Source organism: Astyanax mexicanus, chromosome 19 (genome assembly GCF_023375975.1).
Source record: "Astyanax mexicanus isolate ESR-SI-001 chromosome 19, AstMex3_surface, whole genome shotgun sequence".
In the NCBI taxonomy this organism is placed as follows: domain Eukaryota; kingdom Metazoa; phylum Chordata; class Actinopteri; order Characiformes; family Acestrorhamphidae; genus Astyanax; species Astyanax mexicanus.
In genome coordinates this window covers 40,444,564-40,469,956 of record NC_064426.1, presented here as the reverse complement: position 1 = coordinate 40,469,956, position 25,393 = coordinate 40,444,564, and the positions used below count along the sequence as shown (strand labels likewise).

The 25,393-nt window shown below is 40.7% G+C and overlaps 1 protein-coding gene across 1 annotated transcript; it reads right to left on the bottom strand.

Moving 5' to 3' along the window:
• Nucleotides 1-1,700: 1,700 nt before the first annotated feature.
• On the bottom strand, nucleotides 1,701-24,513 carry LOC103034280 (cytochrome P450 2K1). The gene is made up of 9 exons (XM_022665113.2): nucleotides 24,186-24,513; nucleotides 21,426-21,588; nucleotides 20,902-21,051; nucleotides 19,959-20,119; nucleotides 12,097-12,276; nucleotides 10,072-10,210; nucleotides 9,130-9,314; nucleotides 8,620-8,761; nucleotides 1,701-1,979 (listed from the first exon to the last, which is right to left on the bottom strand). Exons 1-9 carry the CDS (start codon nucleotides 24,387-24,389, stop codon nucleotides 1,792-1,794), a joined length of 1,512 nt encoding a protein of 503 aa, XP_022520834.2. The 5' UTR covers nucleotides 24,390-24,513; the 3' UTR covers nucleotides 1,701-1,791.
• Between the last annotated feature and the right edge of the window lie 880 nt (nucleotides 24,514-25,393).

Genomic DNA, 25,393 nt, shown 5'->3' with positions numbered 1-25,393 from the left:
CATCTCTCTCTCTCTCTCTCTCTCTCTCTCTCTCTACCATCTAATTCTATCTATTGATCCTCTAATCCTATCTATCTATCTATCTATCTATCTATCTATCTATCTATCTATCTATCTATCTATCTAATTCTATTCATCTATCTATACTCTATATTCATCCATCCATCCTCTAATTATATGTATCTATCTAAACTATAGTTATATTCATTGATCCATCCATCTATCTATCCATCCTCTAATTCTATTCATCTATCTATTATAGATCCATCTCTCTCTCTCTCTCTCTCTCTCTCTTTCTCTCTACCATCTAAGTCTATCTATCAATCCTCTAATCCTATCTATTTATCTACCTATCTATAAATGTATTCATGTGTTATCCATCCATCCATTCATCCATCTATCCATCCATCCTCTAATTCTATTCATCTATCTATACTCTATATTCATCCATCCTCTAATTCTATTCATCTATCTAAACTATAATTATATTCATCCCTTCATCCATCTATCTATCTATCTATCTATACTCTAATTATATTCATTCATCTAAACTATAATTATATTCACCCACCCATCATCCATCCATCCATCCCTCTCTCTCTCTACCATCTAATTATATCTATCGATCCTCTAATCTTATCTATTTTTCTACCTATCTATCTATATGTATTCATGTGTTATGTATCCATCCATCATTCCATCTATCTATCTATCTATCTATCTATCTATCTATCTATCTATCTATCTATCTATCTATCTATCTATCTATCTATCTATCTATCTATCTATATTTATTCATTAATCCATCCATCCATCCTCTAATTCTATTCATCTGTCTAAACTATAATTATATTCACCCATTCATCCATCCATCAATTCATATCACTCTCACCCTATCTATCTATCTATCTATCTATCTATCTATCTATCTATCTATCTATCTATTCATCTATCTAAACTATAATTAATTTTATCCATCCATCCATCTCTCTCTCTCTCTCTACCATCTAATTCTATCTATATATCCTCTAATCTTATCTATTTATCTACCTATCTATCTATGTATTCATGTGTTATGTATCCATCCATCCATCCATCCATCCACTAATTCTATTCATCTATCTAAACTATAATTATATTCATCCATCCATCCATCTCTCTCTCTCTCTCTCTCTCTCTCTCTCTCTCTCTCTCTCTCTACCATCTAATTCTATCTATTGATCCTCTAATCCTATCTATCTATCTATCTATCTATCTATCTATCTATCTATCTATCTAATTATATTCATCTATCTATACTCTATATTCATCCATCCATCCTCTAATTATATGTATCTATCTAAACTATAATTATATTCATTCATCCATCTATCTATCCATCCTCTAATTCTATTCATCTATCTATTATATTCATCTATCTATCCTCTTATTACATTCATCATTATATTCATCCATCTCTCTCTCTTTCTCTACCATCTAATTCTATCTATCGATCCTCTAATCCTATCTATGTATCTACCTATCTATCTATGTATTCATGTGTTATGTATCCATCCATTCATCCATCCATCCATCCATCCATCCATCTCACTCTCACTAATCGAGCCACACTATCGTATACACCAAGTAATTTTTCAAAATGTACATAATGAAAATCCAAATGATACACAATACAAACACACACATCAGGTAAAGCCAAGTAAACTAAAAAGATGCATTTATTAGTTTGTCTGGTTTGTTCTGTGAGTTTAGATTTCAGTTTTATTTCTAATTTATTGTTAATTTCCAGGATCAGGATCGTTTTACTGCACACAGTTTGTGAGGTGAAGGGTTCAGAGTGATGCCGATCACTGGAGTGAGGTCCAGCTGATCCTCTGTCAGGCCTGGTGGAGGAGTGAAGCGGAAGTGTTGGAGGAGGGAGGTGAAGAAGAGGAAGAGCTCCATCCTCGCCAGACTCTCCCCCAAACACACCCTGCGCCCTGCAGATTAAACACACAGAGACATTTGTTGAAGGGCGTGATTGGAGATAATCACACCTTCACTCTCTTATTCTTAACTGTTTTATACATGTATATATATACAGCTAATATTTTTACTGTTCACTAGGGGTGTAACGGGATCTCATAGAACTGTAGTGTGGACTTTTTAAGAGGGATCTGGCAACCCAGTAGTGATATCAGTGAGTGTGGTGTCTGAGCAGTGAGAGCAGCTCTCAGCAGAAGAGGAAAATTCAGGTATTTGTATAGAAGATGCTTCTGCTACTTTTAAGTTGTATGTCTGGCTGCATTTTGGCTCCAGTGGAAACAATAAACGGTAACAGAGTGACCAACAAGACTCAAACCATATATAAATACTGTAAGTAAATCCTACACGTGACTGTTTCATAGACAGCTGTGCTAATCCACAAAAAAAAAAAAAAAAACATAGTTTTTCTCAATTGGTTTGGCTCATTTCTTGAAACTGAGATGACATTCCTATAACTGTAAGGTAAATTGGCCAAACAGACTTACAGTTCTTCGCAACACTTCAGATAACCAGCAAAATGTCATATCTCTCCCAAAACGTTCATTCTTGCTTCAAAATAAAGTCCCTCTCTGTTGTGTTTTCAAGTTTGCTGCCTGCTATACTTTGTTTGTACCACTTGGTGTCGCCTTTTGTTCTACTGTTGTAACAGAGTAGAGAGAGAGGAAGGGAGGGGAGTTTTTTGGTGGAGTAAAAATGGAGAAGCTGAACTGGGTGTGTGTCTGTGTGCTTTAATTGTTTTGTTGCCGAAAACACCACAAAATTGGCGACGAGGATGGCGGCCTCAGTCCCAGCTCCTGCACCTTTCCTTCCGTGTGTGGGTGAACCTCCGCTTCCATTTGAGATTTGGAGGAAAATCTTTGAAAACTACTTACTCGTGATTAATGCTACAGGGAATGCATGGCCGGATGCACGGAGACACGCAACACTATTACACTGCTTGGGCATGGAAGGTCAGAGATTGTTCTATACTTTGCCAAATGTGGGTACAACGTTTACTGAAGCTATGTCAGCGCTAGAGCAGCATTTTGTTCCGAAAGTGAATGTGGTAGCCTGCCGCCATAAGTTCAGACAGCGTGCACAAAGACCAGATGAAACCGTAGTCCAGTTTATTGCAGCCCTACGTGATCTCGCTGTGCAATGTCAGTTTGGAGGTATGGAAGCTGAAATGCTCCGTGACCAACTCATTGAACGAGCTCATTTGAAGTCTGTGAAAGATAAACTGCTTTTAGAAGAAGACCTTACCCTTGAGAAAGCCATTACTTTGGCATGCCAAGTTGAATCTGCAGTTCACAGCTCTTCTCTCCTCGCTGCTAGCTCTCCGCCTAGCAATGCTACAGCTAACACTAGCCCAATACAAGCGCTAGCATTTCAGAAAAAACAGCAGAAACAAAGGAACCATTTTAGAAGCAAGACGCATGTTTGCACTTCTTCCGAGAGAGGACGGCACTGTTTTCGCTGTGGATCTATGTCTCATCTAGCAAATGCAAAGATCTGTCCAGCAGCACACTCTGTTTGTAACACCTGTGGGAAAAAAGGACATTTCGCTAAAGTCTGTAAATCAGCTGCTAATAAGGTATGTGAAGTTTCTGTTCCTGAGCTAACAATTCTCAACCTGAATGCAGTATCTCCTGCTAATGACAAATTATACTGCACAGTGCATATTGATGCTCCACTTGGGAATGCACAGGATATTAGCCTGCTAGTGGATACAGGTTCCTCCGTCTCAATTCTTCCTGAGTCAGTCTACAACAGACATTTCAGACAATGTCCTCTGACAGTTCCTAAAGTGCAACTAGTTACTTACTCAAGAGAGCCATTGCCTGTACTAGGCTGTCTTTCTGCAACTGTCTCACATAAGAACGTCTCTTCTGACGCTGTATTCTACATAGTGAAAACAGGCACACCTTTGTTAGGCATGGACTTAATAAAGTCACTGAACTGTCACATCTGTGGAAATGGTGTGGAGACGCATCCTGTGGGTTCTGTACAAACTGATGCAAACATGCCTGATCTAACAACGCTCAGTACAAATGCTGAACCAGTCGGATGTGTTAAAGGGTTCATGCATAAAGTGCAAGTGGATGACACAGTCAAACCAGTACAACAAAAGCTACGAAGGTTACCCTTGTGTATTAGCCAGGAGGTATCTTCTGAAATACAACGACTTCTCAAAGCTGATATTATTGAGCCCATCCATGCTAGTCCTTGGGTATCACCCTTGGTAGTAACCCAAAAAAAGCAAGGAGGCATAAGAGTCTGCGTGGATCTGCGTGCACCAAACAAGAGTGTGGTAATTGATTCTCATCCTATTCCACACATAGAGGATCTGTTCTCAGAGTTAAAAGGTGCCACTGTGTTTTCTCAGCTGGATTTAGAGAGTGCATACCATCAACTACCTATAGCTGAAGAGAGTAGAAATCTGACTGCATTCATAACGCACGATGAACTGTTTAGATTCAAGAGGGTTCCATATGGTCTTGCCTCAGCACCTGCCGCCTTTCAGAAAATGATGCACACCCTATTAAGTGATCTGCCTGGATGTCAGAGTTACTTGGATGATGTCATTTGCTATGGAGCTACTCAAGCAGAACATGATAAGAATCTAAAGGCTGTTCTGCATCGTCTAACAGAAGCAGGGCTCAAGCTCAACTTCAAGAAAAGCTCTTTCTCAAAGCCAAGTGTTACCTACCTGGGTCACATAATATCTAAAGATGGATTACGTCCAACTCCGGATCACATCACTGCCATTTCAGAAGCTCCACCACCTAAAGATGCTGCGGCACTGCGCTCCTTCCTAGGACTTACATCCTGGTTTAGCAAATTTCTGCTGAACTATGCTACGGTCGTGGAACCACTGAGGAATTTACTGAGAACTGCATCTCAAACCACTATTGAATGGTCAGACGAAGCTGAACAAAGTTTCCAAGAACTAAAAAAACTAATGATAAGTAGTCCAGCTCTTACACTGTTCGATCCTAACCTGCCAACCTATGTCTCCACTGATGCATCTGAGTATGGGCTTGGAGGTGTTCTTTCCCAACTACATCCTGATGGTAACGAACGTGTAGTTGCATTCACTTCTCGAACACTGACACCTGCTGAAAGGAAATACAGCACAGTTGAAAAGGAGGCCTTAGGATGTGTGTTTGCAGTTGAGCGATGGAGGACTTATCTTTGGGGTCGTCGCTTCATCCTAAGGACAGACCACCAAGCACTTACTACTTTACTCGCTTCCAGAGGCATGAATCGTGCTGGTATGAGAATAGCACGTTGGTCAGCAAGACTCATGTGTTACCAGTATGACATTGTTCATCGCCCTGGAAAGAAAAACTATGCTGCATCCCGCATGCCCATCTCCTGTCCAGAGACGGATTTGGCAGATGAACCCGAACTGGTTGCTGAAATCACTCCACATCTTCCTGCACTTTCCCTTGATGATTTCAAGGCAGCTTCGGAAACATGTCCAGAACTGACAAAACTACAAACGCTGGTACAAGCCGGATGGCCAACTACAAAGAAAGGTGTTCCAGATGATCTCGCTTGTTACTTTCCACTACGCCATGAATTGGCCTTGGACTTTCCTTTTGTCATGCGTGGATCGCGTCTTGTAGTGCCAGTCTCTCTGCGATCAAAAGTCATTCATCTGGCTCATGAAGGGCATCAAGGAATAGTACGCACTAAACAGAGATTGCGTCTATTATACTGGTGGCCTGGCATGGACGCCATGGTTCATGATTTACTCGTTTCCTGTACTGTCTGTCAGATGAGTGACAAAACAGCAAAGACTTATCCAGCACCGATGCAGCCTGTGGAGTCTCCCAAGGGTCCTTTCCAAAAACTGGCTGTGGATATAGTCGGACCATTTGAGAGGGCAAAGTATGACTGTTGTTTTGCCATCACACTTGTGGATTACTACAGTAAATGGCCTGAAGTGGCATTTGCTTCTTCTGTCACTTCAGAAGTCATTACTACTTTTCTCTCGTCTGTTTTTGCAAGGGAGGGTAATCCCTGCTCAATTGTCACTGACAATGGAAGTCAGTTTTGTTCCACAGAATTCTCTGCCTTTCTTAAGGAAAGAGGAATACAACATATCCGCACCAGTGTTTATCATGCACAAGCAAATGGAGCAGTCGAACGCTTCAACAGAGTGTTAAAAGACTGCATACAAATGGCTGAAACACAGCATCTGCCCTGGAAGAAACAGGTGACTGCATTTCTTCACAATTATCGTGCAACGCCACATGCAACTACAAACGAAACACCCTTTGCATTGTTAAGAGGACGACCTATGCGCACAAAACTGAATGTGTTGCCAATCTTGGAGAAAAAAGAACATGAAGGTCTTCAACAGAGAATTCAGCTGAAGCAGGCCAAGAGCAAATGCTACTCTGATCAGAAGAGAGGTGCCAAAGTTCCAACATTCAAAGAAGGCGATTTGGTACGTGTGCGAGTCACAAAGACTGAATCAAAATTCACTGGGCCATTGAAAGTGATCAAGAAACTTGGACAAAGCACTTTCATCCTAAGTGATGGTAGAAGGTGGCATGCGGAACGATTGTCAGGATTTCCAGAACAAGCCCAGGTGCAAACCTCTAACGGGCCAGATGAACTGAGGAAAACTGTACCTGTTTGTGAAAAAACCACCAGACAATGCAATGCACCGAAATGGTTTAAGGATTATGTGAAGTAAAGCCTTACATAATGGACTGTAATGTACATGTTCATTGCTTCATCATTCTTTGAGATACTGAAAAAAAAAAAAAAATGTTTTCTTGAAAAGTAATGTGTTATTGTTGATGTGTTGATAATTCCCATTATGCTACTATCTGAGTTGTATGCTTTCTTTCAGGAAAGGGGAAATATGTTGTGTTTTCAAGTTTGCTGCCTGCTATACTTTGTTTGTACCACTTGGTGTCGCCTTTTGTTCTACTGTTGTAACAGAGTAGAGAGAGAGGAAGGGAGGGGAGTTTTTTGGTGGAGTAAAAATGGAGAAGCTGAACTGGGTGTGTGTCTGTGTGCTTTAATTGTTTTGTTGCCGAAAACACCACACTCTCCCATATAAATAGTCAGTACCATAGAAATGGCACAGATCCTTCTCAATTGCTTTGGCACATTTTCATTCATTTCGTCCTCCTGTCAAAATAAACTGTGCAGCACAACTGCATGGATCCTCATCACATGCTCATATCGCTCCAAAAACAGTTTACCAATGTGTCAAAACTAATTTCCTTTCTCACACAAATCATCAGTGCCCCCAAAATGCATTGTCCCTTTTGGCGTTGTGTAAGTACTGCAAGTCAAAATGCTTAGATGTTTTGTCTTTATGGCAATACTCTGTGTCACTCCCCTCTCTCTCCTGCTCATCTTCCTGGCCATCCATCCGCTGCAGTCTGTTTGGTCATAAATTCTCATCAACATCGCCTCTGATGTGTTCTTTAGCAATGCACCGTGGGAAGAATGCCTGAGCCATCCTCTACACTGTTATATCATCACAGGACTAGCATAAAAGTACTAGCACCAGGCCAAACTGTATATATACATCAATGCCAGCATTCAGAATCATACACAACACCTGTCAGGTAACAAACTGATGGATTGGTCACCTGTAATGTGGGACACTCCTCCTCGTCAAAACCTGCTTTCACCTGTTACCTACTCACCTGATTGCCATTAATTTATGAAATGTTCCAAAATATGTGTTCTGTATTGTATTACAATTTCTTAATTCATTTTGAGAATTGAGCAGACTATTCTGCAGATGATGACTTCTACGATGAAATTGTGCTGGCATGTTTTGGATAGAACAACCATTACACTGAGAACCAACCAACTGGGATAGACCAACAAGATGCATTCTTTTGGAAAATGTACTAAATGTAGGATGATTGTGTTAAGTGTAGGCTACTTCTACATAACCGTTTGCAAGTCAGTTTCAAGAAATGAGCCAAACCAATTGAGAAAAACTGTAATATGACTGGTTATGGTTATGAGTAGTTAAATTCTCTTAAAATATCTATCTATCCATCCATCCATCCATCTATCTATCTATCTATATTCATCCATCCATCTCTCTCTCTCTACCATCTAATTCTATCTATCAATTCACTAATTCTATTTATCTACCTACTTATCTATGTATTAATGTATTATGTATCCATCCATCTATCCATCCATCCATCCTCTAATTCTATTAATCTATCTATCCTCTAATTATATTCATCCATCCATCCATCCATCCATCCATCCATCCATCAATCAATCTCTCTCTCTCTCTCTCTCTCTCTCTCTCTCTATCACCTAATTATATCTGTCAATCTGCTAATTCTATCTATTTATCTACCTATCAATCTATGTATTCATGTATTATGTATCCATCCATCCCTCCATCCTCTAATTCTATCTATCTATCTATCTATCTATCTATCTATCTATCTATCTATCTATCTATCTATCTATCTATCTATCTATCTATCTATCCTCTAATTATATTGATCTATCTATATTATATTTATCCATAAATCCATCCATCTTGAGGTATAATTTAAAACTGATGACCTTATAAAACTAAATTCATTAATAATTCAGAATAATTACCTGCAGAAAATGGCATGAAAGCGTCTTTTTTAAGAAATTGTCCCTGTTTATCCAGAAAGTGATCTGGGTTGAAGGTTCGGGGGCTCTCCCACTCGCTCTCATCCCTCAGTACAGACGTCAAGAGAGGATACACTGTTGTACCCTAAAGAAAAACATTAAAAAACATATTAATTCACTTTTCCAGCTCATATTCTATATTTTAAAGGAGAAATCCCGTGAAAAATGGACATGTAGTGAAACATGACAAATACAGAGCTGATGATTAGCCGATGCACCCAACTAACAGTTTTACAATGCTAGAGATGGGGGCATAGAGTTGCCCATGCAAAGAAACTGCTATTTTTATACCATTAATAAGCTTAAAACAGCCTTTATAATACACTACCTGTGTACTTTCAATGTTTTTAGTGCTTTGTTTTAAATGTCTCAGATGCATAGGCTAAAAAAAGCGCTGTATTTCATATCTTCTATGTCTATAAATCATATAACAGAGATGAGAATCTGCTTAACCTTCTTGATGAAGAATCCGTTAAAGTGAACATCACAGCTGGTGACATGAGGGAGACTCATGGGTACTATGTTGGCACATCTCTGGATTTCGTGGATCACGGCGTCTGTGTACGGCAGGTTCTTCCTGTCCTCCACCACGACCTGCCGTCCTCCGATCACCCGATCGATCTCCTCATGAACTCGATCTGTATACAGAAATACACCGAACCAGTGAAAACATTCATTCAGTGTTTTTATTTTTATTTTTTCCTACATTGTAAATGAACACTGAAGTGATTTCAGACTATAAGGGAACTTGCGCTTCCTTTTCTGGGGCTGTCCTGATGAGTGCCAGTTCCATCATCATCACATTTCTTTAGTTATTTTAAGTGACTTGAGGACACTTTCAAAGTTTCCTGAAATTGATATTCAGATTGACTAATATTCATTTCTTAAAGAATTTTTTCACTTTTTCTTTATTTAGTTAAATAGTTGTTGCTTCTCATAATCTGGATTAGAACATTACTCAAATATTCACTATTCACTGTATACCTGTAACTCTACCTCTTCACTACTTTACTTTAACTGATGCTCTCAAACCTTTACATTAAGAGACAAGAAATTCAAGTATTTAACTCTTGATGAGTTCAGCACAGCTGTTAACTGAAAGCCTGAATTCCAGGAGACTCTACCTCATAAAGCTGACTGAGAAAATCCAGCAGAGATGTTCAAATGTCATCTAAGCATGTAAAATATAAAACATATTATGGTTTGTTTAACATTTTTTCGTTTTCTTAATACATCTATATGTTTTTTTGTCTCAGTTTGGATGACTGTAGTATTAATATAATAAAAACAAATAATAATTAAAGGCATTTCCAAACTTTTGTCTGGTACTGTAGATCATTAATGAGAGTCTAAACTATACAGTCATTCACAGTGTTGACAGTGCTGAGATCTTACCCTGTATATGAGGGTTCTTTGCCATGAGCAGCAGACCCCAGCGCAGGGTGGTTCCACTGGTGTCGGTTCCAGCGACAAAGAGATTTCCCACTGTGACTATCAGATTTTTCTCATTGAAGTAAGAGGCTTTCTCATTGGACTGTTGATGAATACCAAATAGTCAGAAATAGAATCCAGCGCTGGTAAAATGTTGGATTTTTCACACAGTGTGCATAAAACATGTATCAGTTACCATATATTTCAGATTATAAGGTGCATAAGGCGCATTTAGGGACACTACTTACGATGCCTACATACAAGTTAACAAGTGTGTCGCCATGTTTCCCTTCTAATGGGAAAAGCTGGGGGAAAACAGTGCCAAAGTACACAAAACTGTAAATCTTAAAACAAAAAAAAAGTTATTTTAAAGTCAGTCGAGTGCTGGATGTTAATCTACATACATTTATCTCGTGAAAACTGTTTATTTGTGTGAGTAAAGCACTTCGGTTTATTTACAGATTTCCAATATGCTAGAGCTAGGTTATATTTGTGTTATTTCATGTAAGTAATCTTAATATCAGTTTAATGGAACCAGAAATGTAACATAGGACTCTTATTTTGATAAGATAAGGAATTATTGGAAGGAAACTGTAAAAAAAGAGGATTTTGGATTTACATTTTTCTTATATAAAGACTATTTTTAACACACTGTTTCACGCGTTCAGGGTGAGTTTTCAATGAAGTTTCTCCAGCACTAAGGCTGGGTGCAGCAGCATTAGCATTAGCTGCTAACCATAGCGCTAGACTGAGGAACCTTAAGTGTCCCACGTAGCTTGTTTTAACATGGCAAACATACAGATTACAGTCCAATATACTTGCCTCTGAATGGTGAAAGAGCTAGCACTGCTCCAGCCTTAGTGCTGGAGAAACTTCACTAAAAACTCACCTGTATATCTCTGTACTTCAGCAGAGCGGATTTACTGCTCCTTAATACCTGACTGATATAATTCATACATAAACATATACATAAAATTAAAGGATTTTAAGTGCACCTTATAGTCCAAAAAATACGGTAAAGTTAGTCAGATAATCTAAGGGTGCTTTCACACCTGCCTCGTTTGGTCCGGACTTTCTGACTTTTTTTAGTTTGGTCCGAACCAAAGTAGCAGGTGTGAAAGATCTGGACCGAACCACGGTCCGGACCAAAGGACCAGATTTTGGTCCGAACAAGAGAGGTGGTCTCGGTCCAGATCTTCTGAACCATGGTCCGGTTCTCCTGCAGTGTGAAAGCACTTTTCTGGATGGTTCTGAGCAGGCGTTCCTCAACAACGGCAGCAGAAGAAGAAAAATAACCAACTACTGACTGCAGCCTGCAGGGAAGACAGAGTTAGACGTCCAGCGCGTTCAGTCCCGCCCACTTTGTCCACGCCACGCCTCGTCAGTCTCGCAAGCTTGTAGTGTAACACAGTATTTAAGCTGGACGACGCGGCACATTATATTTAAAGTCCACTGACTGCCCTGTACATTGTTTACTTGCGTTCAGAGGCGGAGCTAAGACATGATGCTGACAAAGTGGGCGGAGCTGGACGCACTGGACGTCCAACTCCGCCTTCCTGCAGGCTGCAGTCAGTATCCTCTCAAAATAACCGGAAAAGCAGGAGAAATGAGCCGTGGATACAGCTGCTTCAGGACAAGGGCGTTCGTTTGGTGAATTTGAACTAATCTAGAGTACTGTACTGAAGCTGCTGCTGCTATAAAAATCACAATAGCAGCAGCTCTACTATGGAGACGAAATGAATCTGTTCATTCATTTTATCCTGATCCTGGAAAGGCTTCTTGCCGAATGAACCACCCGCTGAATTATCATCAACACGCCAACGTCAGACGCATGTCCTTCTAAAACCAACCAGCGTCAGGTTAAGGAAAACGCATCGATACGTAAGTGATGATGACAGGATGTAGGAGTATCACTAAAAAAAGGTCTTTGGTGCACTCCCTAAACTGCAGTGTGAAAACAAAAATAAAGCTCCCTAAATCAGTGTGTACCTCATCGATCTGCTTGCGGAGGAGAAAGGAGTCGACGAATCCTCTTCTCTCTTCCGTATTCAGCGTCTCCTGCAGACCTTTCACCAGCTCCCGAATCTGCACCCGGTTCTTCTCATTATTCACAAACAGCTTCTGTACACTCCTCAGGAACCGACCCGTCCACGGGAACATGTTATACACCTAAAATTATCCAGAGAAAAGAGAAAAAAAATCATCATTCTCATTGTGTTTTAAATGCTTTATTTTATATGTATATATTGTTATATTATATATTGGTATTATGGTTGATTTGAGTCAATATAATTGATTTGACAATATAATACGGAAGTCTTTTAGTTTGTAACTTTTATTTGTAGGACTTACTTTTTAATCACTATTCTATGCTAAGGTTGGATGGCATCCTTCTAATTTACATTTGATATTATTATTTAAATTATTCAATCAAGGTGATGACAGAACAGGCTCCTTCCTACCTGCACTCGCTACTGAAGGCTTACGCTACCTCCCGGCCGCTGCGCTCCTCCAATGAACGTCGCCTCGCTTTGCCAAACAAACATTCACACAAAGCAATCCAGACTGTTCTCATACAGAGTTCCCCAATGGTGGAACAAACTACCTTCCACTACCAGATCAGGAGAATCTCTCACTATCTTTAATAACCTCCTGAAGACAGAGCTCTTCAAAGAGCACTTACTCTCCTAACACCTCTAACTAACTACCTTCCACTACCAGATCAGGAGAATCTCTCACTATCTTTAATAAACTCCTGAAGACAGAGCTCTTCAAAGAGCACTTACTCTCCTAACACCTCTAACTAACTACCTTCTACTACCAGATCAGGAGAATCTCTCACTATCTTTAATAAACTCCTGAAGACAGAGCTCTTCAAAGAGCACTTACTCTCCTAACACCTCTAACTAACTACCTTCTACTACCAGATCAGGAGAATCTCTCGCTATCTTTAATAAACTCCTGAAGACAGAGCTCTTCAAAGAGCACTTACTCTCCTAACACCTCTAACTAACTACCTTCTACTACCAGATCAGGAGAATCTCTCGCTATCTTTAATAAACTCCTGAAGACAGAGCTCTTCAAAGAGCACTTACTCTCTTAACACCTCTAACACACTAACTACTTCTAACCTCATTTCCTTCTTCCCCTCCTTCACTCCTCTATCCTATTATTCCCCTTTGTCCTCCTTTTATCCCTATCCAAAGATGTTTTACCTTTAAACTTATTTTACATTGTACTTGACTATTGTAAGTCGCTTTGGACAAAAGCGTCTGCCAAATGTAATGTCAATCAATCTGACAGTAGTTAAAACTGATCTTTATACAAAAACCTGTACATAATAAAACTCATCCCTTTCTTATGCCTAGTACAGTACCTCAAAAAAGTAGAATATTATTTTTAAAAAATGCTTGATTTCAGTAATTCAATATTATCTTACAGCACTTCATGCGTCCCTCTGCTGATAACTTTTATGGAGATGCAGATTTTATTTTCCAGCAGGACTTGGCACACTGCCCACAATACTGCCAAAAGTACTAATTGGTCTTATATAATATTCTAATTTTCTGAGACACTGATTTTTGGGTTTTCATTGGTTGTAATCCATAATCCATAATCCATAAGATGTGTGTAATATATCTATATAATATATGAGTTTCACATTTTTGTCAGGTCTCCAGGATCTCCTCTCACACACCCGAACTCTATTTCCCAAAATCCCACTGGCCATGACGTTACCGTCAGCCGCTCACTCTCACCCAATCGCGTTACGCTCCCCCGTTCTGAGTCACCTGTATTCTAAGAAGTTCCGGTTCATAGTAATTCCATGTTTTGTATATATAGGGTTCGGTTAACGTCTGTTCTTCGCGAGGTATTGCCGACTCATGTTGCGTACTGAGCGTTATTCCAAACCCTTTTCTGTCTGCCCTTTTGTTATGATCTTTTTGCCTGTATTACGGATTTTGCCTTTTGTCTTTGCCCTTATTGGATTTGTTATATTATCGGACTGTCTCTCTGGCTTTGGATCTTGGACTGTCTCCTGTATTACGATTCCTGCTTCCAGTGTGAGTCTTGTTCAACCTGTTCTCTGGCTGTGTTACTCTGTTTACAATTCTGTAAATAAACCCGCCTTTACCTTTTACTCGGCGTGCGTCTCTCCTACCTGTCTGGCGTTACATAATACCTCGCCGCAAAGACAGATGGCTGAGTTTAAGGATTTACAACAGGCTGTAGATAACCAGAGGAGATTGCTCGGGCAGCATAGCCAGCTGTTCGAGGATCTCACTCATTCTGTTAGCGCCCTCACCGCCCAGCAAACCGAGCAACACTCCCAGCTAGCCCAGATAACCGCTAGCCTCCAGGGTATCTCTGCTCAGTTAGCCCAGCTGAGCATAGCCACCCCAGCTAGCTTAGCTCCCGCGAGCCAGGCCCCGGCTAGCTTAGCTTATCCAGCCCCGGCAGCAGCTGTTTTTTCCGTGAGCAAACCGGATAAATATGACGGCACCCCTGATCTGTGTAGAGGTTTTTTGCTCCAGATGTCGCTATATTTTTCCAACATGCCTTCTACCACCGACAGAGCTCGGGTTTCATTTTTTGTTTCACGTTTAACCGGCAAAGCTTTGGATTGGGCTACTGCTATCTGGCCAGTTGTAGAGAATGGCACCTATGAACAGTTTCTGAACGAATTTCAGATGGTTTTTGATCACCCTCATCAAGGACAATCACAGGGGGAGTTATTGATTCGTTTACGCCAGGGAAACCGTTCTGTTGCGGATTATGCGCTGGAATTCCGTACGCTAGCGGCGGGTAGTGGATGGAATGAGCCAGCTTTGCGCGTTATGTTCCGTAATGGATTACATCCGGACATTTTAACCGAGTTAGCTTGTAAGGATGATGGTCTTCCCATGAATGACTTGATTTCCCTGGCTATTAGACTGGATCAACTAAAACGTAACTCGTTTGTTGGTCAAAAGAACACTCCTACAGCGGCTCACCTGGCTACTCCCCGCGCTTCTGGATTTACCCCCCGCGCTGCTGGATTTACTCCCCGGTTCTCCACCTCACCTCGACCTGCTGCCATTTCATCTGCTCCAGAAGAACCGATGCAAATCGACGCTTCTAGGCTATCGAGAGAGGAGCGGCAACGACGCATCCAAGCCGGTTTGTGTTTATATTGCGGTGGAACTGGTCATGTGCTGCGGAATTGTCAGATTAGACCCCCCCGAGTATTAAATAACAATAATACTCCTGGCTTGTCCCGCGGTGGGCTCTCCCATGGTTTCCATGGCAACCCGGACCGTCCATACGAGCCACCTGCTACATACTCGGGAAAGCGTGTGGAATCCTCTCCACACGCTAAAGGGGTAAGCGGTCTATACTCTGACATGATTTCTAAATCTATCTTCATATCTATTGTTCTGCTCTGCCAGTCTGCTTCTCCTTTTGTGTTTCCAGCACTAATTGACTCCGGTGCCGAGGGTAACTTCATGAATCACCAACTGGCCAGACAACTCCAGATCCCAATAGAACCCCTGGATAACCCTGTCAAACTGTCTGCTGTGGATGGGAAACCAATTGGACAGGGAACCATTTCCCACGTCACCGTTCCTGTCAGAATGAACGTCAGCGCTCTGCACTCTGAGGAGCTCAGGTTTTTTGTCATAATGGACTCTGATTATTTTGTTATTTTGGGTCTTCCTTGGTTGAGAAAACATAATCCATTGATTTCCTGGTCTAATAATGAAATTATGTCCTGGTCTCCATATTGCCATACACATTGTATTACTGCTCCTAAACTAAAAGTCCAGTCTACCACTGTTGAGAGTCCTGAGCCTGAGTCTCTTGCACATATCCCAGTTGAATACTCTGATCTTGTTGAAGTCTTCAGCAAATCTCGTGCCACACAACTCCCACCACATCGTCCTTACGATTGCGCTATTGATCTCATTGACAATCAAATACCCCCCAAATCTCACATTTATCCCTTGACTCAGACTGAGGAACAAGCTATGGAGGAGTATGTGCAGGAGGCCCTGGCTCAGGGTTTTATTCGTCATTCCACTTCTCCAGTTGCAGCATCATTCTTTTTTGTAAAAAAGAAGGATGGTGGTCTTCGACCTTGTATAGATTACAGACAACTTAATGCAGTTACTAAAACTTACCCGTATCCTCTCCCTCTAGTGCCTGTAGCTTTAGAACAATTACGTGGGGCTTCTGTCTTTACCAAATTGGACCTTCGTAGTGCATATAACTTAGTGAGAGTAAGGGAGGGAGATGAGTGGAAGACTGCTTTTTTCACCACAAGGGGGCACTATGAATACCAAGTTATGCCTTTTGGCCTCAAAAACGCCCCGTCCGTGTTCCAGTCCTTTATAAATGATGTCCTACGTGACATGTTAGGAAAGTTTGTGATTGCATTTTTAGACGACATTCTAATCTACTCATCCGATCTGACCACACACATTCCCCAGGTCCGCGCTGTCCTATCTCGTCTGCTAGAAAATCAACTTTTTATCAAAGCTGAGAAATGTGAATTTCACCTCTCCTCTATCTCTTTTCTGGGATATATCATTAATGCTAAGGGAGTTTCAATGGACAATAATAAAGTCCAGGCAGTAGTAGACTGGCCCATTCCCAAATCAGTAAAGGAACTGCAGAGATTTTTGGGTTTTGCCAACTTCTATAGACGTTTCATACGCAATTATAGCTCAGTAGCAGCACCACTCACTAATTTGTTGCGACATAATACTAAGACTTTAGTTTGGTCTGAACAAGCGCACGATGCTTTTTCTACCCTTAAGGGAAAGTTCACTTCTGCCCCTCTGTTAAAACATCCTGATCCAAAAGAACCATTCATTGTAGAGGTTGACGCCTCCAGCGTGGGAGTGGGGGCTGTACTCTCTCAAAGATTAGGCTCACCCAGTAAAATGCATCCTGTGGCCTATTTTTCTCATAAACTTTCTCCTGCTGAACAGAATTATGGTATTGGGGACCGCGAACTCTTAGCCATTAAATTAGCTTTAGAGGAATGGAGGCACTGGCTGGAGGGAGCTTTACACCCCTTTGTAGTTATCACTGATCACAAAAATTTAGAGTTTTTGAAATCCATGAAATGCATGAACTCACGTCAGGCTCGATGGTCTTTGTTTTTTGCTCGTTTTAATTTCACTGTTACTTACCGACCAGGGTCCCGTAACACTAAAGCTGATCCACTCTCGCGTATCTATGATGAAAATAATTCAGTCATCTCAGAACCCACCACTATTCTAAAACCAGAGGTAATTTTGGCTCCTATCAGGTGGGAAATTTCGGAGGAGATTAGTCAAGCTAATCAAATTACACCTCCTCCCGCACAATGTCCACCTAACAAAACATATGTACCAAATCAGTGTAGAAATAAATTAATCACATGGGCTCACACTTCCCCATCTTCTGGACATCCCGGTGAGACCCGCACCTATCAATTATTGGAGGGTCGATTTTGGTGGGAAAACATGCGTTCAGACATCCATGAGTTTGTATCATCGTGTACCATTTGCGCTCAATGTAAAATTCCCCGTACTCTACCTGCCGGTAAATTAATACCATTACCAGTTCCAGCTCGACCTTGGTCCCATTTGGCAGTAGACTTTGTTACAGATCTTCCTGATTCCATGGGTAATACAGTCATTATGACTGTCGTTGATCGTTTCTCACGTGGTGTTAGGTTCATTCCCTTCGCTAAATTACCCACTGCTTTTGAAGCCGCTGAAAGCCTGTTTAATCAGGTATTTCGTATTTTTGGTATTCCCGAGGATATAGTGTCTGATCGCGGTCCTCAATTCATATCTCAAGTCTGGTCAGCATTCATGAGTAGGTTGGGTGTCTCTGTCAGTCTGTCTTCCGGTTATCATCCTCAAAGTAATGGTCAGTGTGAAAGGATGAACCAGGAACTAGGGAAATTCTTACGTATATATTGTTCTAACAATGTTCATGATTGGGCCCAATATCTCCCCTGGGCTGAATTGGCTCAAAATTCTCTTGTCAGCTCTTCCACTAAGTTAACACCCTTTCAGTGTGTCCTAGGTTATCAACCTCCGCTCATGCCATGGTCAGCTGAACCTTCTGATATCCCTGCAGTAGATCAGTGGATGCGCCGTAGCGAGGAGGTGTGGGAGGAGACTCACAGACGTATAGAAGCCGTGTTAGAACAACACAAACAGCAGGCTGATCGTCATCGTCGTGAGGCCCCGCTCTACTCCCCAGGAGATCGCGTTTGGCTATCTACCAGGGATTTCCGGCTCCCCGAAGGCAACAAAAAATTATCAGTTAAGTTTATTGGCCCTTTTAAAATAATCAAAAGAATCAACGAAGTTACATACCGTCTTGAATTACCTTCTAATTATCGTGTCTGTCCTTCTTTCCATGTTTCTTTACTTAAGCCGGTTATCCCTGGTCCGCTGGATGAGACCTCGCATGGGGTGCTGCCTCCTCCGCCTGTGCTCATGGATGGTGGACCCGTCTACGCGGTAGAGCGCCTGTTAGACTCCAGAAGGAGGAGGGGAGCCCTGGAGTACCTGGTTGATTGGGAAGGCTACGGACCTGAGGAGAGAAGCTGGGTTACTGCAGCAGACGTCCTTGACCCATTGTTGGTGGAAGAATTCCATCGGTCGCATCCGTCTCGTCCAGCACCACGCCCTCGGGGTCGTCCAAGGAGGAGGTCTCCTGACCCTGGAAGGGGTAGGCGCTATAGGTCTGCTGCTACTCGGTCTCTCAGTTCCGTCCGCGGCTCCAGGAGGGATCGTCCCAGGACCAGGGGTCGTCCCAGGACCAGGGCTCCTGTTCAGGCTATCCCCGCTTCGGGTTCTCGTGTCCGTCGGGCCTCCGGGCGGAGAGGGGCGGTTCCTGTGTGTCGTCCTCGTCCTTCGGTTCTTTCGGACTCCTCGGGGGGAGGTACTGTCAGGTCTCCAGGATCTCCTCTCACACACCCGAACTCTATTTCCCAAAATCCCACTGGCCATGACGTTACCGTCAGCCGCTCACTCTCACCCAATCGCGTTACGCTCCCCCGTTCTGAGTCACCTGTATTCTAAGAAGTTCCGGTTCATAGTAATTCCATGTTTTGTATATATAGGGTTCGGTTAACGTCTGTTCTTCGCGAGGTATTGCCGACTCATGTTGCGTACTGAGCGTTATTCCAAACCCTTTTCTGTCTGCCCTTTTGTTATGATCTTTTTGCCTGTATTACGGATTTTGCCTTTTGTCTTTGCCCTTATTGGATTTGTTATATTATCGGACTGTCTCTCTGGCTTTGGATCTTGGACTGTCTCCTGTATTACGATTCCTGCTTCCAGTGTGAGTCTTGTTCAACCTGTTCTCTGGCTGTGTTACTCTGTTTACAATTCTGTAAATAAACCCGCCTTTACCTTTTACTCGGCGTGCGTCTCTCCTACCTGTCTGGCGTTACAATTTTGAACTGAATTACTGAAATAAAGTAACTTTTAAATGATATTCTATATTTTATTGTATATACAGTATGTATATATGTTGTGAAGCATTTAGGCGCTCTTATCTGAGGAGCTTTTAACTTGTGGTTTCTGAGGCTGGTAACTCTAATGAATTTATGGATCCTAATTAGTGCCAGTTTCATCATCATCATCACATTTTTGATATTCTTTTTTGTGACAGCACTTAAAGATTGACTTTTGGATCGACTGACCTGTATTTCTTTAAGTATTTTTTTACTTTTCTTCATTTAGTAGTAGTAGTTCTTGCTTCTCATAATCTGGATTAGAACATTACTCAAATATTCACTATTCACTGTATACCTGTAACTCTACCTCTTCACTACTTTACTTTAACTGATCACTGACCAGGACGGAAGCAGATCCACCAATCCTGACGTTCTCATTGGCTCGGTTAACCATTTCTTTGAACTGAGGATCACTGTACTCAAATCTGCTTCCGTAAACGATGGAGGAGATGATGTTGGAGACGGCGTTGTTCACCGGCTGAGTCGTATCAAACGCTTTACCTACAGAGAAAGATCAGAAATTTTACTTTTTCTCCCCAATTTACAAAGTCAATTACCCATTTCACTCATTAGGATTCCCTATCACCCCTATCACTAGTGATGCCCCAACAACAGGAGGGTGACGACTAGCACATGCCTCCTACGATACATGTGAAGTCAGACTCCTCCTCTTTTTGAACTGAAAAGTAGCATCACAGCGCTAACGCTCAGGGAAAAGTGCAGCGTCTCGATTCTGATACATCAGCTCACAGAAGCAGCCTTGTGCTGATCCACATCACCCTAAGAGTGCTGATGGGAAAGAGAAGAGCGCCATCTACTGTACCCACCCAGAGAGAGCAAGACCAACTGTGTGTGCTCTCTCAGGGCTCCAGCAGCTGATGGCAAGCTGCATGACCGGGATTCTGCATGACCAGGAACAGCAATCTCCTGATCTTAGTGACAGCACCTTAGTCCACTGGATCACTCAGACCCACTTCCTTGAACGATTTACTGATATTTTGGGCTGTAGAGGAAGAATCCCTTCCAGTCTTTTTTTGAGGAACATTGTTTTAAACATTTTTCAAGCTATTTTCTTACACATTTGTTACAAACTGGAGATCATCTTCTCATCTTTTCTCTTCAGAGACTCTTCCGTCTTTAAGTCTTTAAGTAAAGATTGCTTTTGTACCAAATCATCATTACAATTACATTACTGTTTATGTGTTTTACCTCATTACTAGCCCTAAATTGGCCCTATCCCAACTTTTTAATGCTTTAATGAATGACCAAAGTAGTATAATCACCTCCAAAGCTTTCGAACACTTCTTTAAGGTATTGAATTTCTTCAATAATCTTCTCCTCACTCCCTCTCTTCCCCATTCCGAAGTCTCGGAGGTTGGAGAGAGCAAAGCGCCTCATTTCCCTCCAGTTTTCTCCATTAGAAAACAAGATACCTAACGATAAACACACATTAATACAATCAGAATCTATAGGACATAATCACCAAATTGCATGTATAAAGAATTGTCCGTATTGTAGATTAATACTAAAGTCATTTGAACTATGTAGAAAAACATATGGAATTATTTCGTGAAAAAAAGGTGTGAAATAAAGCATAATATATTTTATATTTTAGATTCTTCTTGCTTAGATGATCAGTTTTGCATACCTCTGCTGTATCAGTTTTATGAGGTAGAATCACCTGGAATTCAGGCTTTCAGTTAACAGCTGTGCTGAACTCATCAAGAGTTAATTACTTGAATTTCTTGTCTCTTAATGTAAAGGTTTGAGAGCATCAGTGCTGAAGTTATAGAAGTTATTGCTTTACCGTGTTCTTCATTATACTTCTTGAACATTGGTGAAACCTCTCGTTCTCCGAACTCTTCAGCGTGATTAACCAGCGCCTGCTTTACTGTTTTATATCCCGCTAAAACCACCACCTTCTTGGGGCCGAAATACACTTTAAACACAGATCCGTACGTCTTGGCGAGCTGCAGGACATACATAGTGATACTGTTAATAATTTATAATAAAATAAATAAATGTAAAAAATATATAAATATTTTGCGGCAGTAGGGGCGCCAGAAAATGTTTGTTAACAAGTAGTCATTTTCTTGCACCTCTGCTACCAGAAAATGACTAACATTTTTAGGTTAGATCAGGGGTGTCCAAACTACGGCCCGTGGGCCATTTGCGGCCCGTTTCCTTTTTTGGAGCGGCCCGCGAGGTATTTTAGAAATAGAATGAAAGTTGGCCCGCTGTTAAGCAGGTTTTTATAATGTGAGATTCAAAGTTTGAACGCTAGGTGTCAGAAACGGGCCAAAGAGTCTAAAAGCAGAGAGAGTGTGCATTTCTAGCGCAGAAAAACAGGGCAAAAGAGTCTAAAAGCGTAGAGGGTGCGCATTTCTAGGGGAAAAAACGGGCCAAAGAGTCTAAAAGTGGAGAGAGTGCGCATTTCTAGCGCAGAGAAACGGGCCAAAGAGTCTAAAAGCTGAGAGAGTGCGCATTTCTAGCGAAAAAAAACGGGCTAGAGTCTAAAAGCGGAGAGGGTGCGCATTTTTAGCGCAGAGAAACGGGCCAAAGAGTCTAAAAGCGGAGAGAGAGCTCATTTCTAGCGCAAAAAAACGGGCCAAAGAGTCTAAAAGTGGAGAGAGTGTGCATTTCTATCGCAGAGAAACGGGCCAAAGAGTCTAAAAGCTGAGAGAGTGCGCATTTCTAGCGAAAAAAACGGGCTAAAGAGTCTAAAAGCGGAGAGAGTGCGCATTTCTAGCGCAGAGAAACGGGCCAAAGAGTCTAAAAGCTGAGAGAGTGCGCATTTCTAGCGAAAAAAAACAGGCTAAAGAGTCTAAAAGCGGAGAGGGTGCGCATTTTTAGCGCAGAGAAACGGGCCAAAGAGTCTAAAAGCGGAGAGAGAGCTCATTTCTAGCGCAAAAAAACAGGCCATAGAGTCTAAAAGCGGAGAGTGTGTGCATTTTTAGCGCAGAGAAACGGGCCAAAGAGTCTAAAAGCGGAGAGAGTGCGCAGTTGTAGCGCAGAAAAAGGGAAAATGAGTCTAAAAGTTGCCGTAATTAAGTAGTTTAATATTAAGAGACATCATGAAATTAAACATCAATTTGAAAAATCTTAGTTTACACAACACAGTCAAAGATAAAGATAGTAAGTCAAGTAAAATGGTGTGTAAATGAAATAAACAGGAAAATGTATTATTTAGAGTGGTATATTTTATTATTTATTTTATTACGGAGTCTGTGGCCCGTGACTTCAAATATATTTCTCCTTCTGGCCCCCAACAAAAAAAGTTTGGACACCCCTGGGTTAGAAGAACATTTTCTGAACGTTACATTTAACATTTTTAGATCATTCACTGTTTTTTACTCTGTTAGGTTTTCGAGATGTTATGTTTTTAAACATTCTGCTAACGTCACTGTATTGGGAATGTTACTTTTTAAAGAGGCAAATGTTCCACATCAATGTATAAAAATATAATGAAAAATACATAATAAAAAAAAAGTATGAAGTAGTAATAAATTAGTAATACATTAGTAATAAATAGTAATAAAACAAAAACTTTTCAATAATAAAAATGTTGCTGTTACCCAGCTAACAGAAAGCATTTAACGTTTTAAAAATGTTCCAGGAATGTTAGCTTCTAACGTTACATAATAATATTCCAGGAACTTCCTGAAAACGTGTGATGTAATAATGGTTTGCAACACAACGTTATTAGAATGTTTCTCACATAACATTCCCAGCAAGACAAATTCTAACATTTTAAAAACATTAAAAAAAACTTCTACATAAGTGATGCTGCAGCAATGTTTAAAAACGTTTAAAAACTTTTAAAAACACAGAAAAAAAGGCAGAGTCAACATACTAAGAACGTTAACTGTAACGTCACAGAAATAATGTTCCAAAGAACGTATTGAAAATGTGTGACACAATAATGGCTTGCAACACAACATTATTAGAATGCTAACATTTTGAAAACACTCTTAAAAAAAAAAAATAATAACATTTACATAAGTGATGCAGCAGCAATGCTACCAGAACATTTTTAAAACGTTCAATAAAAACGTTTTAAAAACACACAGAAAACTTGACAGATTGAACGTACTAAGAATGTTAACTGGAACATTCAGAAACGTTCTACACAGCTTATAAACATATATATTAGACTGTAAGTAGTGGTAGAAATAAATATATTTATACAGCTTTGGAAAAAATGTAAGAGAGCACTTAAACAATTTTCTAAATTGAAAACCTCTGGAATATAATCAAGAGGAAGTTATCCAAAAGCAGTGTGTAAGACTGGTGGAGGAGAACATGATGCCAAGATGCATGAAAAAAAACTGATTAAAAACCAGGGTTATTCCACCAAATATTGATTTCTGAACTCTTAAAACTTTATAAATATGAACTTTGCATTGCTTTTTTTTGCATTATTTGAGGTCTGAAAGCTCTACATCTTTTTTGTTATTTCAGCCATTTCTTATTTTCTGCAAATAAATGCTCTAAATAAGCTGTACATGTATGTATATATATATATATATATATATATATATATATATATATATATAGTGTTTCTCACCTCACAGAGGGACTCGTGGGGTTGTTTCAGGTCCAGTTGGAGCAGGTTCCCCAGGAGGGGCAGCGGTTTGGGTCCTGGAGGCTCATTATCCTCTTCCTTAAAGCTGAAGCTGGAGGACAGATAATAAACCAGCAGCAGAACCAGAGCTCCCAGTAACAGACCCGTACTGGTGGCCTGCAGGAGGAGACCTTCCACTAAAGCCATTATTATACTGTAGAACCAGAAGCAGAACTCAGCTCAATGATCCGGTTCTGGTGCTCAGCAGCTCCAGTTTAACTCTATTAGATCCAGCAAGGAGAATAAAGCTGCTCTTATTTTATTGGGTATAATGTTTAACTTTGTGAACACTGAACTGAACTGAACTGACCTGAACTGAACTGTGTAAAAGCTGCAGTCAGTTTACACTCCTGTTATATTCAGTCAGTTTAATGTGTGTTTGAAGATTTATCATTAACTCCTAATTCAGATTTCTGGGTCCAGGTTTGTAATAAACACTAACTTACAACTCATCCAGTATAATGTTATCCACAGAGTACACTAGTCTCTTTGTTATTATTGAGCCCTCCTAAATGAGTTGTTCATGCCCTTTAGGAGTAATTTCGGTCAGCCGGTCACTCCTGGTAAGGTTCACCAGTGTTCCAGTAGTGAATAATAGCTCTCACTGTGGTTCTCTGCAAATAAGTAACTCTTCACCTGCAGCACACCCTCAACTCAGAAACTTATCAAATTACGCCATCTTTGCTTAACACAAGTGCAATGTAAATTTCAGCTCAACATCGCTAACAACTAATTAGATATTTTAGAATTAGATATTTACAAAACATAAAAAACCTAACTACTACTCAAATCCTTTATTTCGAAAGATTTTCGGGGAAACAGTGCAGCTCCTGCAAATTACGAATACTGAACCAGGCCTGAGATATTTATTTGATGAAAATAATGTATAAAATATGATTGATTAGAATCAAAAGGGGGAATTGTGATGGAAATGTATTTATTTAAGGTGATTCATAATCAATAAGGAGGGTAAATTATTCCTAAATCATGTACGTGATTTTGACTGAAGATACTGACAAGCTGCAGAGATTAGAATGTGCGTACGTGGCTCACATGGGCGTGCGGGACAGGTGACCAGGCATCAACCATAAAACATACGTGGCACAAGTTACTGACCAGTGTACTGGAAGGTTCTGGAAGCTACGTGTCTC

Excerpts from the sequence above, each read along its gene's own strand:
- LOC103034280 (XM_022665113.2), bottom strand. The coding sequence starts at position 24,389 with ATGGCTTTAGTGGAAGGTCTCCTCCTGCAGGCCACCAGTACGGGTCTG. Across the intron at positions 20,120-20,901 it reads AGTGTTCGAAAGCTTTGGAG|GTAAAGCGTTTGATACGACT; the intron begins GTGATTATACTA and ends CTTTCTCTGTAG. Across the intron at positions 1,980-8,619 it reads TTTCATGCCATTTTCTGCAG|GGCGCAGGGTGTGTTTGGGG; the intron begins GTAATTATTCTG and ends TTTAATCTGCAG.